Here is an 18,949-nt window from a genome sequence, read left to right on the forward strand (position 1 = left end):
CTATTTCTCTAAAAATGATGAACTTGTAATCATTTTACTTCTCTATTTGGAAACTCAACGCATCGTACACAGGTAGAAATGAAGCCCAGATACCTTGCCATGGCATTTGTGGCCTTCCAGGATCTGGCCTCAACCTTCTTTTCATTTAGGTTTCCCCTGTTCAACTCACTTCACACTCACCCATTCTGAATTCCATCCTGGGCTTTCCCCTTTGACTATAGAATTCCTGTTTTATTGGTCAGATTCGGGAATCATGTGTCATCCTCAAACTGGATTATTTAATGAGTGTTTGATCACTTGAACTGTTTAGCAAGTTGAGAGTAGAATTCAGGGGACCCCACTGGGCATAGCGCAGTGCCTCTGGGCAAACAACACCAGGGAGCCCTTACCACCCAGGGGCCTGAGGAACAAGAGGACAGAGAAAGCAAAGACTGGGACCTGGTGAGGATAATTCCAGGGAAAGGGTCACCTGACAGGGGCTGTGACCTCTGCAGCAAACCCCTGAACCATGTAGGAAGCCAAAGGACTAAATGCTCTAGCCCTACTTCCCGTCCACCTTCAAATCTCCTGCTGGAAATTGGCCAGGCCCAGTTGGAAGCCAGATGGCACTGGTACCCATGGATACTGTCCCTACAGGTAACGGTGAACAGTGCAGAATGAACCTGATGGAACAGATGGAAGACTTCCTGCATCCTCTAAAGATTCCTACATGTTATATCTTCAAGTGCTTTAGTGCTTCTCTTGGGCCATTTAATACAGCCTCAATTATCTTTTATTTATGCAAGATCTGGCTCCTCAACTGGATCAATCACTGTTTTAAGAGAGACATGGCCTTTTCACATGTATGATAATAAACTCAGGGAAATTCTGTTGTAAAATTGTCCCTCAAAGGGACTTCTTTTAGGCAGTTGAGCCAGAGGGAACAGCCACAGCAGACAATGTATAAGATGAAATGTCTGCCATATAGAGACATCTGATCAGATCACTGGGGAGGGGCAAGGGGGGGCCATGGGAGGAGGCAATGCTAAACAGTCTAGGTCGGGATTGGATGAGAAGCTGAGCACCTCCAGAGTGCATGGAATTATGGGCTAGGAAATTTGAAATAAAAGAAGGGCTCTCACACTCTCAGACTGGCTAACTCTGGCTCTCAGGCTCTCTTCTTCCTCTAGGCGGCCTGGATGATTGTGCAGCAGCTGCCTGCATTTCCCAGCAGCTAGTATATTGGATGGGAAGGAACTCAGGGTGCAACCTAGGATCAGGCTATCCTGGCAGAGGGCAGCAGTGTTATTCTTCTTTGCGTGTTCTGCCTCAGAGGTCAAACCCTCCATTCTCCCTCCAAAGCCTGCTATTCTTCCAAAATTGTGTAGTTTTTGTACCTTATGTTATTTTAATTTGTAAACTAACCTTGTATAAGTAAGATAATTAAAAACTAACACAGGAAATGATAGAACTCAGATGTTAAAGAGTTTGGCCTTAATTGATAGGCTGAAGTGACTAATGCATGTGGAAAGCTGTTATTCCAAAATTGTGAACCTTTTGAATAAAGACTTCTTTCCTTCATCACCAAACCTTTGCCTCTGGAATTTTGCCTAGAGGGTGGTGGTGGGCAGCAGAGTCCCACTTGCTGTTCGGCATCACCTGGACAGACTGCTATGTGGAAGGGATATTATGTACATAGACAGTGACACAGAGTCCTTATATAAGCCCTTATATAATCCAAAAGTTGGCATTTTGGATTATATGAGAGAGCTATGTAGACCCCACATTCAGGCTACACAGCACCCAGTAGAGGCTAAGGGAAACATAGCTACGTCTCTAAATGATACAAGATGACAAGATAACACCTTAGAGAAAATATGGACAATCTGGAAATCCTCACTCTGCAGAACAAGATTCCATAAGCCTCATTCTGTATTGGCACACATCTTTGTGCTGATCAGCAGCGATGCTGGAATCCCAGGCCCAGTTTATCCCCCTTCTCCAGTCTAATCCCAGGGATGGTCCAAAATGTCAACCAAAGTCCTTCTTCCTGACTAGGAGGCCCCAGGGAAGACCCTACAAGATATATGTAGGCAGAAGGGAACAAATGATTTGGGAGCCACACATGAAACCCTACTCTCACCTTCCTAGTCTCAGACGCAGGCCTGGGTTTGATCAGCTGTCCCATCCTCAACAGGAAATAGATAGCCCTGGTCTAAGCATGCTCAAGCTCTCTGAGCCTCCATTTCCTTGCTTGTAAACTATCTATATCTCCGACTTAGTTAGGACTGATGAGTTAATACACATAAAACACTTAGAACAATGCTTGATGCATGAAGACATTCAACAAATATTTCATTTCCTTCTTGCCACTCCCAGTTCCTATGTCATCATTCTGTCCACCTCACTGTACTGCCTCTTTCACCAGTATTGGTTTGAAATACCAATATATTTTCCTAGGGAGAAAAGAAGTAACTTCAATAACTCTAGCATGTGATTTTGACTTATCATCTCAGGAGACAATACAACTAAGTAGATAAGGCCATAGTTACTATAAACAAAGTACTTGGGTTGTCCAAAGTCACTGGGTTGTCCGTGACTAGCTTTGTCACTGACTTAGGCCTTATTTGATTGCCTTAGTTTGTTCTTCTGTAAGGTAGGGATAATACTTGTACTGGCCCCACATGGTTAAACTTGTTAATGTATGTTGAAGCACTGAGATCAAAGCCTACATGGACTTGTTATTATCATCTTCTTTAGAATTGAAGTGAGGTAGAGGAGAGTCAATTCACAGTGTCCGGAGGAAGGCTCAATAATAAGCAGTAAATGTGCAAAGGAATGGCAAAGCTGCCTGGTCCTCACTTGAACTTGTGGTCACTGTACATCTACCCTACATGCTGAACTTAACTATGGTGTGGGGGATTGTAAGACATGAATTAAAACCCAGTAGCAGTGTGACTTTCATTAAATAAGTTCATGTCAGTGGGTCTCAATATTCTCATCCATAAAATGAATTTTTGAATCCTGATTTCTAGAGTCTGATCCTGATATGAAAATGGATTTGATTCTATGGAGGAAAAGACTCCATGGAAGTCACCTTGGTCAGGAATTTTAGTCCCAGTGCCTGAGTCAGTGTGACCAAAGGTCAATGGCTGGCCCACAGATATTTGCTGGTGACTCTGTTGCCTATCATGACATGAGCAAGAGACACTTAAGAATAGATTTTTGACATTAATCCCAGATGAAATTACTCATCAACTATGAGGTCACATTGAAAGGCAGTTAGCACACAAATTCAGTATCCCATTAGCAGATCCTACTACTACTAGTTGTATACAAAGAATTAATATTTTTGTAAGGTAAGGTTTATCTTCATCTTACTTTTATATGGCTTTGTGTGCTGTTTGTGTCAAAATTTTTTTAAAAATTAGATCAAAGCATACTCTTTTTAGGCATTTTTTCATTGCCTCACCCTTGACTTACAAGAAATCCTGGGGACCTCTCCCTTTGGTTGCCTCACTTCCTGACCAGCTCATGGCTTGTCAAAAGATTGAAGGTCAGAAACCTATTACAGGTTTTCTGTGCTATCCAAAACTGGAGCTTCCTATAAAACTTTTAGTAAGCTGAAATGGTGTAAGCAAAGATAGAGGGACCACTAATTTATATAGGAAAAATTTTGAGTATTCCCAGACCTCAAAATAGCCTACCAAGTTACACCAAACACGCTTAATTACATCTGGTTTTATGCTAAGCATAACACTCTTATGTGCTCTCTTAGGCTTCTGTGAATGATATCTTACAGCTCATCTTGCTAACAGATGCACAAAGTAAGTGGGGATGAAGCACAGATGCTCCCAGACACAGCTCAGAGCTCTGGTGGCTCGGTGCCGGACGCTGAGCGTGCTTCCAGGGAAGGAGCTCCAGGAGGCCACTCTCGCTGCTTGGGGTGCACGCGGCCTCTCTAATGGCTGCTGCAAAACCAACCCTTTTCACCTTTTTTCTGTAAAAAATGAAAATCCTCTCTGGATTTCTCCGGTTAGCAAAAATAGGTACTAATATAGATTTTTCATAAGAGCAAAGTGAGGTAATGTGACCTTTCACAAAGTGAACAACATGCGTGTTAGGGAAGGAACCATGTAGGAGCTGTGGCCCCAGATGCACGCAGTTTGCGGATGACAACAGCACCACTTTTTATGAGTGGATCCTTGTTAGAGTGCAGGTTCCTTGAGGGTAGGGCTCTGTCCTTGCATCCTTGCATCATTCCACACTCATTAGTTGCTTACCAAATATGTATTTGTTGAATAAAGTCAAGCTGAATTGGAACTGTTCTGATGTTTAGAAAGCGTATTAAGATACTGAGTTCTTTGAGGGTGAGCAAGGGATCTCACAGGAATATTTCCACACTGGCATAGGCATTCATTACACTCTGCCCTCCTTGATGCAGCTGACCATTACTCCTTCTAGCCTATAGCTTCTGTGAAGCTGTATTCACCCAGTTTCCCTCCAACCTCTCTGACAGTGCTTCTTAATCTGCTTTGATAATTCATCCTTTGCTTCCAGATCTCTAACTGATGCCAGGCCTCAGAGCTTGGGTCTCCTTCCTTCCTGTACTTGCTATATCCTTGGTTTATCTTACATAGCCCTATACTTTCAAATACCACCTATGTGCTGACATCTGCCAATGGGTATCACAGAACTCTGGACTCCTATTCAATATTTGGATGCCTTACAGGCACTTCAAAACTTAACACATTCAAAACAGAACATTTAATTTAAACTATCCTTTTGCTATCGAAGCCTGGCCCCCCTCTAGTCATTGCTACCCCATCAAAAGTCACCACCTTCACACCAAAGTGGTCAAATCAGAAGTCCAACAATCATCCTCGATTTCCATATCTGCCTCACCGCACATGTAGACTCTATCGATAAGTCCTGTTAATATTCCCTCCCAAATAATTTCTGATTTCAATCTTTCCTCTGCATCTCCACGGCCAAACACAACAAGCCACTACTCTTTCCTGTCTGGATGTGAGCAGTAGCCTTCTCAGTGATCTTCCTGCTTTTGATCTTGTTTCCCTTCAGCCTCTATCCCAAGTAGAAGCCAAAGTCACCTTAAAAATATATATATAAATAAATTGCCCCATCTTGTTCCTTGCTTAAAACCTTTCAATGACTTCCCCTTGTCCTTGGAATAAAATGTAAAATCCTCGTTGTGTCCTTGGAGACTCTGAATGATCTAGCTTTTGCTTATGCTAAACTCATCTTATCTTGTTCCACTTGCCCCACACCCTGTAAGCCAGCTGCACCCTCCTCTTCTTTGTTTCTCACTTAATCCAAACTGTCTCCCTCCCTCTGCCTGGAACACCTGCCCTAGCACCTCAGGTGCTTACCTTCTTGCATGCCAGGTCTCAGGTCAAACATCACTACTTCAGGACACCCATGATTGCCCTCTTCTCCCATTACTCTCTGCCATTGCATGTTGTTTGTTCATGAAACTTACAGAAGTTGTAATTTTACATGTATACATTTATTTGTTTTCTTATTGCCTGTCTTTTTCTCTGTACTCTGAGATCAAGGAAGAGAGGACAATGACTGCCTTGTTCTCCACAAGGCCCAGCACAGTGTCTGGCAGATACCAGCCATTCAATAAATACCCGTGGGAAGAAAGGTAGAAAGAAAATAAATACTTGTAGGGAGAAAGGTAGTAAGAAAACAAATACAAAAATACATGTAGGAAGGAAAAGAAAAAAGGAGAGAGAGAAAGGATAAGAGAGAGAGAGAGGAGGAGGAAGAGGAATAGGAGGAGGAGTAGAAGTGAGAGGAGAAAGGAAGTATGGGATAGAGGGACGGAGGGGAGAGAGAGGGAGGAAGAACGTCTCTTTAGAGTAGCATCATCATAAAGATAGTAGATGCTTAGAGTAAGGGAGCAGAAAGGGGAGGTGAGAAAGCACCTAAAGTTTTCCTCCCTCCCTCCCTCTACCCTGTGCCAGGAGCTTCATAAATTATTTCAGCTGCTCATCTTTCACAGCCCTAGGGAAAGATGTTAAAACTTCATTTTACTGGTGAGATAAGAGGTTCAGCAAAGTTAAGGGCTTTGTCCAAGTTCTCCCAGCTGGTCCTGAATGTGAGGAGGGCACCTGGTCCCCCACTACTCCACACTGTCCTGTGGACTGCCCATCAGTTTTCCAATTTTCATGTTTTTTTGATTAAATGCCATTTGAAATTAACATGCCAGGGACCACACTTGGACTGTGGAAACAGACTGGAATTGCTGACCAGTTTCAGTGCAAAGCAGAGGGGCAGTCCGCATCCACTAGAGAGTTACCACCCAGTGAAGCTGAGGATAATTGACAGGCTTTAATGAGGAAGAGAGGAGGGGTCAGTTTCCATGGTGCTAAACAACAAGACTGGCTGCTGGGACTTCCTGCCGGCACTGAGTGAGTCTCTTTAAAACAAGACAGTGAGTATTGCTGTATTATTCTTGTCTTCAGATGTTTGCTGCTGTTATTCTAGATTATTCATATTCATTAGAGTTTATATTTCTTGGCTACTTTGTTACATTGTGACACCTGTACCAGGAAGATAGAGATTCAGGCACACTTAGATATACAGGGATTCATGTGAAGAAAAATTTGCTAAATTTTAGTAGTCAGTGGTAGGCTTGTGAATTGTGTATGTTTTCTACAAATAACTTTTTTGTTCTTTTAAGAAAGCATCTAATTTATAGTATCATTTATAGACAGCTTTGTTGAGATATAATTTACATACCATAGAATTCACCTACTTAAAGTACACAATTCATGGTTTTTAATATGTTCAAAGCTGTCAAAGCATCACCGTCCACTATTTAATTTTAGAACATTTTATCACCACAAAGAGAAATCCTGTACTTTTAAAAAATATATTTTTAAAGATTTTATTTATTTTTAGAAAGAAGGGAAGGGAGGGAGAAAGAGAGGAAGAGAAACATCAATGTGTGGTTGCCTCTCATGTGCCCCCTACTGGGGACCTGGCCTGCAACCCAGGCATGTGTCCTGACTAGGAATCAAACCAGCAACATTTTGGTTTGCAGCCCACTCTCAATCCAATGAGCTACACCAGCCAGGGCTAAAAATCCTGTATTTTTTAGCAGGCACTTCCCACCCCTACCTCATTCTAGTGCTAAGCAAGCAATAATCAATGTTCTATTTTTATAGATTTGCCTATTCTGGACATTTCACATAAATAGAATCTTAAAATATGTGGTCTTTTGTGACTAGCTTCTTTCACTTAGCATATTTTCAAGATTCATCCATGTTATGGCATGTAGTAGCACCTCGTTCCTTTTTCATTGTCAAATAATATTCCACTGTGTGAGTATCCCACATTTTCTTTATGTATTTGTCCAGTAATGGACACTTGGACTGTTTCCACTTTAGGGATATTATGAATAATGTTGCTGTAAACATTGGTGTACAAGCTTTTATGTGGACATGTGTTTTCATTTCTTTTAGGTATATACCTGAAATTAGAATTACTGGTCACATAATAATAACTCTTATGTTTAACCTTTTGAAAAACTATCAAACTGCTTTCCAAAGTGTCTGTGCCATTTTGTATTTCCACCACAGTGTATGAGGGTTCCAAGTCCTCTATATCCTTGCCAACAGTTGTGATTATTTGTCTTTTTTATTATAGTTATTCTAGTGTGTGTGAAGTGGTGTCTCATTGTGGTTTTGATTTGCATTTCCGTAGTGACTAATGATGCTGAGCACCTGTCATGCACTGTTGGCTATGTGCATATTTGTTTTGGAGAAACTTTTGTTTATATTCTTTGACCATTTTTAATTGAGTTATTTGTTTTTTTATTGTTTAGTTGTAACAGTTCTTTATATATTTTGGATACAAATTTCTTATCATTTATATGATTTGCAAATACTTTCTCCTATTCTGTAGTTGTTTTATACTTTCTCAAAGGTATCATTTATAGAACATTTTTAATTTTAGTGAAATGCAATTTATTTAATTTTTTCATTTGTGCTTGTGCTTTTGTTGTTCTATCTGTAAACCACTGTCTAACCCAACACAATAAAGATTTACCTCCTTGTTTTCTCCTAACTGTTTTAGTTATAGGATATATATGCAGGTCTGTTGTACATTAAGTTAACTTTTGTATATGGCGTGAGGTAGAGGACCAACTTCATTCTTTTGTATATGGATAGCCAATTGTGCCGATACCATTCCAGGACCATTTATTCCCCATTGAATTTTCCTGGTATCTTTGTTGCAAATCAATTGACTGTAAATGTAAAGTTATTTTGGGACTCTCAATTCTATTCTGTTGTTCCAAATGTCTATCTTTAGGCTGCATGACATGCTTTGTACCATACTGCCATGATTATTGTATCTTTTTAGTCATTTAGAAATCAGGAAGTGTGAATCCTACTTTATTCTTCTTTTTCACGGTTTCTTTGGCCATTCCAAGTCCCTTAACATTTCCATGAGTTTTTAGGATCAGTTCATCAATTTCTCTGCAAATAAATTTAGCTACCTACCCATTGAGATGTCTACTTAAATTGTAATTTATCCATGGGCAGTTGTAGAATTTTCTTGGTATGAACTCACATGTAAAACAAGTGGGATTTATTTAAGTGTAAACCTGCATAAAGGTTTGTGTGAACGGCAGGAAAAGAGGCTTCCATGCACTGGTGCTAAAAATGGTTTGGATTTTTGTGACACCTGCAGATTAGAAACCATCTGGCACCTTTGTTTATCATTTTATTTTATCATTGATTGAACACACCGGTATAAGGGTTTTCTATGAAAACAAAATAAAATCCTGTACCATCTTTTGTTACCTAACATATGCACTGAGTACCCACTTCACGCTAAAAGCCTTGTCTTTGCCCAGACACTCAGAGATGCTAAACACCTTTGGTCTGAGGCCCAGGCATCTACTGTTTAAACCCACCAGCGATTCAGCCAGACTGCTTCTACCTTACTTCCACTCTCTCCCCAGTTTGTAGCTACAGAGCTATTGCTACCCAGTGTGTGGTTTGTGAACTAGTAGCTGCTATGTGGACTTGTTACAAATGCAGGATCTCAGGCCCCATCCCCATCCTACTGAATCAGCACCTGCATTTTGACAAGATCCCAGATACTTCATACACACCAGAGGCTGGTAAAACTAATCTCCAATGCAAATCTGGCTCCCTCCCTGTTTCGGTAGGCTCATGGTCAGCACCTATGGAGGTGGGCCTCACTGGGCAAGCACTGTGGGCCTGGGGAAGCCAGCTGAGGTCACTCTCTGTGCCCCAAGTCCCTCATTTCCTCTCAGCACTTGCCTCTGGAGCCCACTGCTGTGCCTAGCCACTGCTCAGGGACCTGCTGCTCACCACCTACACTTTGGGGACTCTACTGCTGGCAACTACAGGGCACTGAGCAGTGAAGCCCTAGTCTGGTGAAGTCACCTTGCCTCCCGCCAGCTGCCAACTTGCAACAGTCGGGCTCTTGGAGAGGAGAGTGTGCTGGGATCTGAGCATCCTGGGGGAGAATGAAAGTGACCATCCCACCTGCCAGCCCTTCCTACTCAGGCAGGTTGCTCTTCGCCCTGAGAATGTCTCTGGCTGAGCGGTGCTGGGCACAAACCATGCTTGCCCACCATCACCAGCTCTTTCCTAGGGGACCGCATCCCCGTTAAAGCAGGCAGGAGTTTTTCTTGTTACATAACAGTCTTGATTTTACCTGTTGGCCCACAAAGCCTCAAAAGCATTTTTAACTTTCCTATCTAGCATTTTATAATAAAATCTGCGGACCGTTGGTCTACACACTAGAGGTGAAGGGCTTGCACTCGGCAGAGTGTGCCTTCCCGCCACAGACGTGCTGCGCCTGAGCTGGGACCCTCCGCCACTGTCAGCGCCCAAGGTGACTTATTCCTGCTTTTCTTTTTTAACTATTTAAAAGTAAATTTAGTTACAATATTAAAATAGAAACATAACATTCAAAACATTGGATGAAATTCTTGAATGATTTTATAACAAGAAGAATATGATTTTGTGTTGCACAGTGGAAATGTCCAATAATTTGTTTAAAAGGTGAATCAATTAATTATTCCACATAGGGTATCTCTAGATATTTTATCAGAAGATGATTTTCTTTAAACCATAATAAACACACAGATACATAAATACATGACACTACCATAAGACAATCCTTTCTAAAAAATAATGTTTGTGGCTTTAATTTTATTTCAATTATAGGTGGTAAAACTTATTTAAAATATATTTTATTTTGACTTTGTGCTATTAAGCATTACATAGCATAAGAAACCCCCTCAAGTGAATGGTATAAGCAAACTTAGAGCTGTAAGAAGAATGACTATAGTTGTCATATTTTGTGGTATTATTGTACATAACAAAAAAACTTTATTCCATGTTCTATAATTTCTTTTTTCTTTATTTTTATTGTCTATATTATTACAGAGTTCCCCATTTTCCTTCCTTTTGCCCACCTGCCCCTGGCCCTCACCCCCTTCCCTCTGGCCATCACCACACTGCTGTCTGCGCCCACGGGTTATGCATGTGTGTTCTTCAGCCAGTCCCTTCACCTTCCTCCATCTAGTCTTCCCCTTCCCCTTCCCTCTGACAGCTGTCAGTTTGTTTCATGTGCCCGGCCCTCTGTTTCTATTTTGTTCATCATTCTTTTGGGACCCAACTTAGGTCACTTTTAGAGAGAGAGTGCCTTTCACTTCCTAGTCTTGGTGAATGTTGTTTCCTTCTGTCCCCAGAAAATCACCTCCATCATAACACTTCGGATGTTGCACATAAATAACGTTGCTTCCTTCTCTCCCACTCTGGGTTGGCTCTCATATGTCTTCATACATCAGACTCACCTGGAGGACTGACTGTAACATGGATTGCTCCTCCCACCCCAGTGTCTCATTCAGTAGGCCTGATTTGGGGCCCAGTAATTTGGTTTCTGAAGTGTGCTGGCAGCTGCTGCTGCTGGACCACAACTGCATTTGACTCCAACTTCTAAACATCTCAACTTCAATGTTGGGATCAAAGAAACGTTTCTAATAGCCCCTTTTCAAGTGGCTCTCTTCTCATTCTTTTTTTTCCCTATATCTCAGCCCCTTTTTTGTTACATCAGTAATTCTCAAACTTTTTGGTTTCAGGATTCCTTTCCATTTTTAAAAATTACTGAGAATCCCAAAGGGAGTTTTTTTAATGTGGATTATAGCTATTGATATTTATCCCATTAGAAATTAAAACAAAAAATTTTTAAATGTGGATTAATTCACTTGCAAAAATAATAATAAGCATAATAGAGAATAATATAAATATTTTTATGAAAATTAACTATTTTTATAAAATAAAAAAATGTGAAGAAGAGTGGCATTGTTTTACTTTTTGTCAAATCTTCTTAATATGTGGCTTAATAGAAGACAGCTGTATTCTCATATTTGCTTCTGCATTCAGTTTGTTGTTCTGGTTGAAGAATATAAAGAAAATTTGGTTTGACACATATATGAAGCTGGAAAAAGGAGGAGTATTTTATATCCTTTTCAGATACTGTGAACATTTTTTTTGATACTGCACCGAAACTGGACAAGTGGTAGTGCTTTGAATGTCAGTTGGAATCTAAAATGATCTCAGTGTGCTTTTCATACTCTAAATTAAACTTCATTGAACTAAAATGCATTGGCCTGTTTTGAATTGGTCTCTGTTCCCATGTGAGATTTTGCAAAATTCTGTCCTTGTCATACAGAACATATGGGTTCATGGAGTTATGCAGGCATTCCACATGTTGACATATTTTATTATTTTAAAATTCCTTTCATTAAGTCATGTAATCAAGGCTGAAAATTTTATAAAAGCTAATAATTCTTATTGCTTTACTTTCTTTACTGAAATTAGCTTTTTTTTTAACTGCACATGTGTGGCAGTAAAGGTTACCATGACTGCTGGTCCCATCTAGGGCCACTGCCCACTACTCCTTTCCTTGTGCTAAGACACCAGCAGCTTTTCTACCCCTTTGCATGTGCACCATCAGGGCAATTGTCAGCACTGTGTACAAGGCCAAAGATATTTTCATATTATAATTAAAGTCATTTTGACCTCATGAATCTTGTGAAAGACTTTCAAGGATTCCCAAGCATCTAAGACAATGAGAATTGTTGGTTTGTATGTTAATGCTGTAAATAATTTTAGCCATTTTATTTGTATGTTTACATTTTGTCCATCTCCTGAATTGACGTAGCAATGGTATTTAATTTCCATGGCGTATATATTCTGTACCCAGTACAAACTTTTCATGTGGATTGTCACTGTACCCTTACAACAGCCTCAGCACATTGTTCTCGTTCCACAGATGAGGAATGTAAGGCACAGAATTGCACAATTAACTCAGAGTCACGCTACCAGCCCTGGAAAGTGGTTTGAGGACAAATAACAAGTGCCAGCCCATGACTGTATGTAGCCTGTAGTCCTGGAGGCAGAAGGGAACCATTAATAGATTTGGGTAGGTGAGGGACACACACTAACCACAGGAGCTAGGATCCAAATACACTCAGCAGAGCACACACATGAAGCAACCTGGATGCAAATTTATGATAAAGATTCCTCACCAGGAATAAAAAGCTGTGGAGAATTCCTAAGTGGCATGTTTTTCCCACAGTTGTTTTTTGTCATGGAATTGACCAAAATGTCAGACATGACCAAGCTCCACCAAGCTGTGGCTGCAGGGGAGTACAATTCAGTGAAAAAGATTCTGAAGAAAGGTCTCTGTGACCCAAACTACAAGGATGTGGACTGGAATGACCGAACCCCACTTCACTGGGCAGCAATCAAAGGTGAGTGGACAATGCTGAGGTAGAACCCATCCCCTTAAGTCCATCATTCATGAAGGCACCGGTCAGTAGTCTGTGTGGGGAAGTAGAAGAACATTTCTTGGGAGCCAATTGGGACATTTCAATCCTGGCACCTTCACTTACTGGGAATAGCACCTTACCAAGTTATTTAATGTCTGTAGGCCTTAGTTTATTCATCTGTATAATGGGAACAATAATGCTACCTTGGAGTCTTGTAGTGAGGATTCAGTGAGATAAAGGGTGTACTGTGCCCAGCACATCGTCTGCTCTCAATTAATATTGGTCCTCTGCCCTCCTGACCTCTAATGGGAATGAAGCATTGTTTCTGTAGCAGGACAGGGCCTTTTTCTTGTTTGTTGCTGTATATCCCATGCCTAACATGGCTCAGTTATAGAATTGGAGGAGGATAGTGGCAAAAATTCAGCCAATGGGCTTGTCAAGGCCTTTGGCAATAGAACGTCAGTGAAGAATGTTAACTAAGAAAATGTTACAGTCCGCTTTGCTTTCTAAAAATTTGTTTTATCTCCTGTATAAAGAATGGATTGGCAGGGGATGTGAGGGAGATCTGGCTGCTACATCTGTCACCCCATTGATCGCCAGGGTTGATTCGGCTGATCTGGCTGGCTAGGCAGGTGTCCCCTTCGTCCCTCACCGATCCATGTGCGTCCCTCCCGAAGCTGTGCACTCGGTCGAAGAGGACAACCTTCCCAACTAGAGGAGAGGACCGGTCTTCGGTCAAGGGTATATGAGTAGCTGTGCTCCCCTGCTAGAACCTCCAAAGGAGTGCTCAGAGCATGGATTGGCAGGAAGCAACACTGGCTATAGAGAAATCAATTGGGAGTATTTTGCAAAAATTTAAGTGCAATGTCATGGTAGCTATATCAGAGACCTTTTAGCAAACACTTGCTATATGTTATATGTAATTCATGTCTGTGATTTTATTTCTACTTCACAAGAACTCAGTGAAGTAAGTGGTGATATCCTTAATTTACAAATGAGGAAACTGAGCTGTAGACATTTATTGCTTGTCTGGGGTGACATAGAAACTAGTAACTGGTGTTTAGTAACTGGTATTTATTGTCAGATAAGAAGTCCCACCTATCTGAGCAGAAAGCCTATACAATCAATCTTTCCTAGCTATAATGTATGTGGGACTTCAAATATTCTTAATTGAGGTACAATTGACATATAATGTTTTATCAGTTTCAGGTGTACAATATAATGATTTGATTTTTGTATGTATTGTAATATGATCACCACAAAAAGTGTAGTTAATATCCATCTCTATCCATAGTTACAATCTTTTTTCTTGTCATAAGTTTTAAGATCTATTCTCTTTGGAGTTTTCAAATATGTAGTACAGTATGATTAACTATAGTCACCAGGCTACACATTACATTCCCAGAACTTATCTTATAACTGGAAGTTTGTACCTTTTGATCACCTTCACCCATTTCACCCCACCACCCACTTCTAGAATCCACTAATACAATCTTTTTTTCTGTACCTATGAGCTTGGCTTCAGTTTTTTTTTAGATCACACACATAAGTGAGGTCATATGGTATCTCTCTTTCTCTGTCTGACTCACCTATGTCTTTCTCTGTCTGACTTTGCATAATGCCCTCAAGGTCCATCCATGCTGTAGCAAAATATTTGTTTTTGAAATCAGCCTTGGGACTGCCAAGAGCAGCCAGCCCTGTCGGTGCCAGCATAGGAAGGGGTGGAGTGACTTGGGAGAGAAAGCACTATTTCCAGTTAGGGCTGCAGGAATGGACGGGGAGGAGAGTGCCTGGGAAGGAGTAGAGGGAATACTTACAGGGCCTTGGACCCTGGGTGAGAGCTCAGTTCTTCAGGCGTAAGGGGAGGGGGGTGATGGGTCCTTCCTAAGGAGAAAAAAGGGAAGGAGGGAAGGATGCTAGGAAGATGGAGGGGCCTTGAAGGCCAATTTCTTCCCCTCTTTCATGCTGCCTAAATTAGCCCTGGCCTCCGGCTGGCAGAGATATTTTAATCTTAATCCTCTCCTATTTCTTCTTGGCGCACCTAAGGGAATATGGAGGTGCTGCAGCTCCTCATACGATATGGAGCCAGACCCTGCCTGGTCACTGATGTGGGTTGGACCCCAGCTCATTTTGCAGCTGAGTCAGGCCACCTGAACGTGCTCAAAACTCTCCATGCATTGCACGCCGCCATCGATGCCCCCGACTTCTTTGGAGACACACCAAAGAGGATCGCACAGATCTACGGGCAGAAAGCCTGTGTGGCATTCCTGGAGAAGTAAGTTCCATTCATTTCTCACTATTGAAAGGACAGAGAAACAGGAGCTTGTGACCAACGTCTTTGCTGACTCAGTGATCTTAGGTCAACGAAAATGAAAGGAGGAAATTCAGACAACTATTGTTTGAGTTGTTTTTATTCATTTTTTACTGAAATGACAAATTTGGTGTAGAAACTATTGTGTGTTAGGTTATGTAAAATCTATTACTTATACATTATACAAAATTATAATTTTTGTAATTATACATTACTATCATTTTAATGCCATAACATATAATTATTATAATTATTATTTTAGATTATACAAAAATGATCTCAGATAAGAGAGGTAGGACAGCAGCAAGTTGGAAAATGGGACATGGTATAAGAGTTATCATTGTGCTAAATCAGCCCTCATCCGTGCTGCCAAGGAGTCTTGCTCTCAAATCAATGGCCTCTTCTCAGTTCATATCTTGCCTCCACTTAATTTGATATCTGATACTCTTGAAACGCTTGTCTTTTGCTGCAGCTGATGCTACTCTTTTCTAATTCTCCATCTACTGATCTATTTCTCCTCCTAATTTTTTCTAAGCACCTATTTTTACTCAGTCCTGAGTGAATTGGTGAAATTCCTCAGGGTTCTGCCCTTGGCTTCCCTCCACTGACTTTCTCTGAGTGATCTTGGCCCCTCTCAGTGGCCAAAGGGTGGCTGAGCATGAAAGGCACCCCAGGATAAGTGAAGTGGGGGAGGAGTGGTTCCTCCAAATAGTTGGGAGTGCTGTTACCAGGACAAGTGAGCAGAGAGTGCTGAGCAGACAAAAAAAAAAAAAAAAACGCATCATGTGTAAGTCATCGCTACTTACCGTCATCTCCCATGAAGAACTTCCCTCTGATGGTCATGGGGTTTAGAGAGAAGAAATCCTGGTTAAGGAGAAATGAATCTGGACCTTGAAAGATGGCTAAGACCTGGCTAATGAAGGAAGGAAAAAGATTCTTGATTGGGAGGAAAGACACCAGGTTGGAAATGTGCACAGGTTGTATGTACATGTGAGGAGGTGGAGAGGCAGTGGAAAAGTGAGCGGCCTGGCTAAGCAGAGTGTCACACCAGAGAGAAGTGGAGAACAAGGTCAGGTGGGCTAGTGGTTGGCCATAAGGAGCTGGGCAAACATATGAGTGTGAGCTCATTAAAGAAATGACAAGCTAAAAGAGATGCTCAGCTAAGTTACTCTTCTAGTAGGAGAGGCAGAAGTATTGTTGAGATAGGATTGAAGGCAATTAGATTATAGGTAAAAAGATCATAAGGAATTTCTTAGAAATTCCTTGCAACTCACGTTGCAACTGAGTGAGCTCCTGGGTGAACATGATCAAGAGAAAGAATGTAAGAGAGTTTAAAAGAAGCCTAGATAGTATTTGACAATTTTCTGAATATCTGAGGGATCCTAGCTAATTCAACTTCTGATCCATCTTCACTAAGTAGTGCCTGTCTCATTCAACAAATACTTTGGAGTCCTACTATGTGTGTGGCATTGAACTGGATACTAAAAAGGATCGAAAGATAAATCTGATACAGTACTGGGACATCAAGAAGTTCCCTAATAGGGACAAGAGATAACTTATTGACATAAATGACAGTAATATAAGATAGAAGTGACAAGGGTCATAAGAACAGGGCAGAGGAGGGACAATGAATATTGAGGGACACAATGTATGTGATCTGATTATTGAAAGGTCACTGCCAGCTTATTGGGAGAAGGGAAATTGAGGGACATGCAGATTTTCTATCCCCTGAATGAATTATGCTTTGTATAATGCTTTGCACTTACATACTGTTCTCTCAAATTCCACTGGTCTTCATGCTGGCTCAAATTTTATTTCTGTGAAGTGCCTTTCACCGATGCCTTTTGGCAAGTCACATACTCACCTTTGACCCATATATATACCAGTACATATGTACACTTCTCATTGTTCATGTGTGTGTGACAATCTATTCATCCATCTGTCTAATGACCTACCTATCACCAATAACCATTCCTTACATGAATCCATCTATACATCCAGTACATACACAATTATTAGCCATTTTTATTTTCATATATGTTTCTGTACTTTTAAACTTTTTATAATGAACATACATGGCTTTCATAATTAAGAACAATAAAAATACACATAAATTAAGAAAAACAGCCTCTAGTAATATGCTGTTCATTGTAGAAATGCAAGCACTTCAAGAATTAGCACTTCAAGAATTACCTTCTTCAAGCTATGTGCCTAACTGTCTGATTCTGATAACATCTCACTCTGGCACTCTGGTTTTCTCCACCTCCAAGTAGTTTTTTTAGTGTCTAAGGCCTCCCTAATATACACTTGGAAATGCTTGAACTTGGCCTCCTTCCTTTGGGCTGGACCTCTGAGGTGCCCAGGCTGTGTGCAGAGGGTCAGAAGAGAGGTCCATTTCAAAGCCTGGCCATCTCTCCTGAGTGGTCTCTGAGAGTCACTGTCTCCCCCTTCCCTAGGGCCGAGCCCGAGTGCCGTGACCACCGCAGAATTGCCAGGCAGAAGGGGCTGCTGCTGGACCAGCGGGACCAAGACTGGGATGCCAAGAAAAGGGAGATGGAGCTGTCACTACCTTCTTCAAATCAAAATACTAATAAGAAAAAGCATAAGAAAAGTCGAGGCCCCATGAGGCTTAGCAATAACAAAGAGAAGAGAGTGTAAGACCTAGGCCAAAGGGACTAGAACGTACGTTGTCTGGTGGGAGACTTTCCCTGGCACCAGACCAGAGGTTGTCAGATGTGGGCTGTATTTAAAAGATTTTACTTTTAGACCATTATCCAAATGGCTTCTACTGGTAGCTGACAACTTGTCATTCAACCTGGAAGTCTTTCCTTGGTGCTCTGCACACCAACCATTGTCTCTTGCTAATACCTACTGTCCACAAGAATTGCCAACAGGAGACAGTGTCAGCTGCTTGCCTTTTGTCTTCAGTGATTTGCACTTATCAGCATCTCCTGACCCCCACAAGCAATTATAGAATTTCAGAAAAACTCTCCCTAAGGAAACTAGGTTGTTTAAATACAAAAAAACCCCCTCAAAAATTACTAAAACACTGTTTAGTCAATCAATGAAAAAATTATTTATTATCATCTAGAGTAAACAAAGAGGTGAATGAGTGTATCTCCCATTTTCTAGCTATTTTTGTCTTTTGGGGTAGGGGCCCACAATCTCTGCATGGCATTTCACTGATGATCACTTCTGCACAGGAGGAGCAGTCGGGGTGATGGGTCAGCTGAGTGGGATGTACCTGAAACTCATGACATGAATTAATTGTATCCTGTGTAATTAATGAGAGATAGTATAAAATAATGGAACATGTGATTACAACTTTACTTATTTAACTGTAAATTTTAGGAAGTCTAATACAGATCAGATATTTCCAATGAAAATATTGTATCTAAATTGAGATGTGCTGTAAATGAAACACACATATCAGATTTTTGAAGATGTAGTACAAAAATGTAAAGTAGATCATTATTACTATTTAATATTGATTACATGTTGAAATGATAATATGGATGTTGGGTTAAATAAAATATATTATTAACATGAACTTACCTCTTTCATTTAAAAAAGAAGTGGCTACTAAAATGTTTAAAATTATGTTTGTAGCTTGCTTTTTTCCCTATCAGACAGCACTGTCATAGCAACTAAAAAATATTTAAATTAGGCAGCCGGCCTGCTGCACTTACTTGACTACCATACACTCCAGGTTTGCTCATTTCTCTGTCTGAAGCACTTGTCTTTAGGCACCTATAATCTTTATTACACATTTCTCAACTAATGTTTATGTTAATGCAGGTCATGTTAGG

General features: G+C 40.9%; 1 protein-coding gene across 1 annotated transcript; it reads left to right on the top strand.

Moving 5' to 3' along the window:
* The first annotated feature begins 6,390 nt into the window (after positions 1–6,390).
* Positions 6,391–18,670, top strand: ANKRD66 (ankyrin repeat domain 66). The gene is made up of 4 exons (XM_045843824.1): positions 6,391–6,439; positions 12,637–12,811; positions 14,876–15,104; positions 17,597–18,670. The coding sequence occupies exons 2-4, from the start codon at positions 12,649–12,651 to the stop codon at positions 17,796–17,798; spliced, it is 594 nt and encodes a 197-aa protein (XP_045699780.1). The 5' UTR covers positions 6,391–6,439; positions 12,637–12,648; the 3' UTR covers positions 17,799–18,670.
* Positions 18,671–18,949: the final 279 nt, after the last annotated feature.

The sequence above is a fragment of the Phyllostomus hastatus genome, unplaced genomic scaffold (assembly GCF_019186645.2).
Source record: "Phyllostomus hastatus isolate PE091 unplaced genomic scaffold, TTU_PhHast_1.1 phas_contig_40, whole genome shotgun sequence".
Taxonomy (NCBI): Eukaryota; Metazoa; Chordata; class Mammalia; order Chiroptera; family Phyllostomidae; genus Phyllostomus; species Phyllostomus hastatus.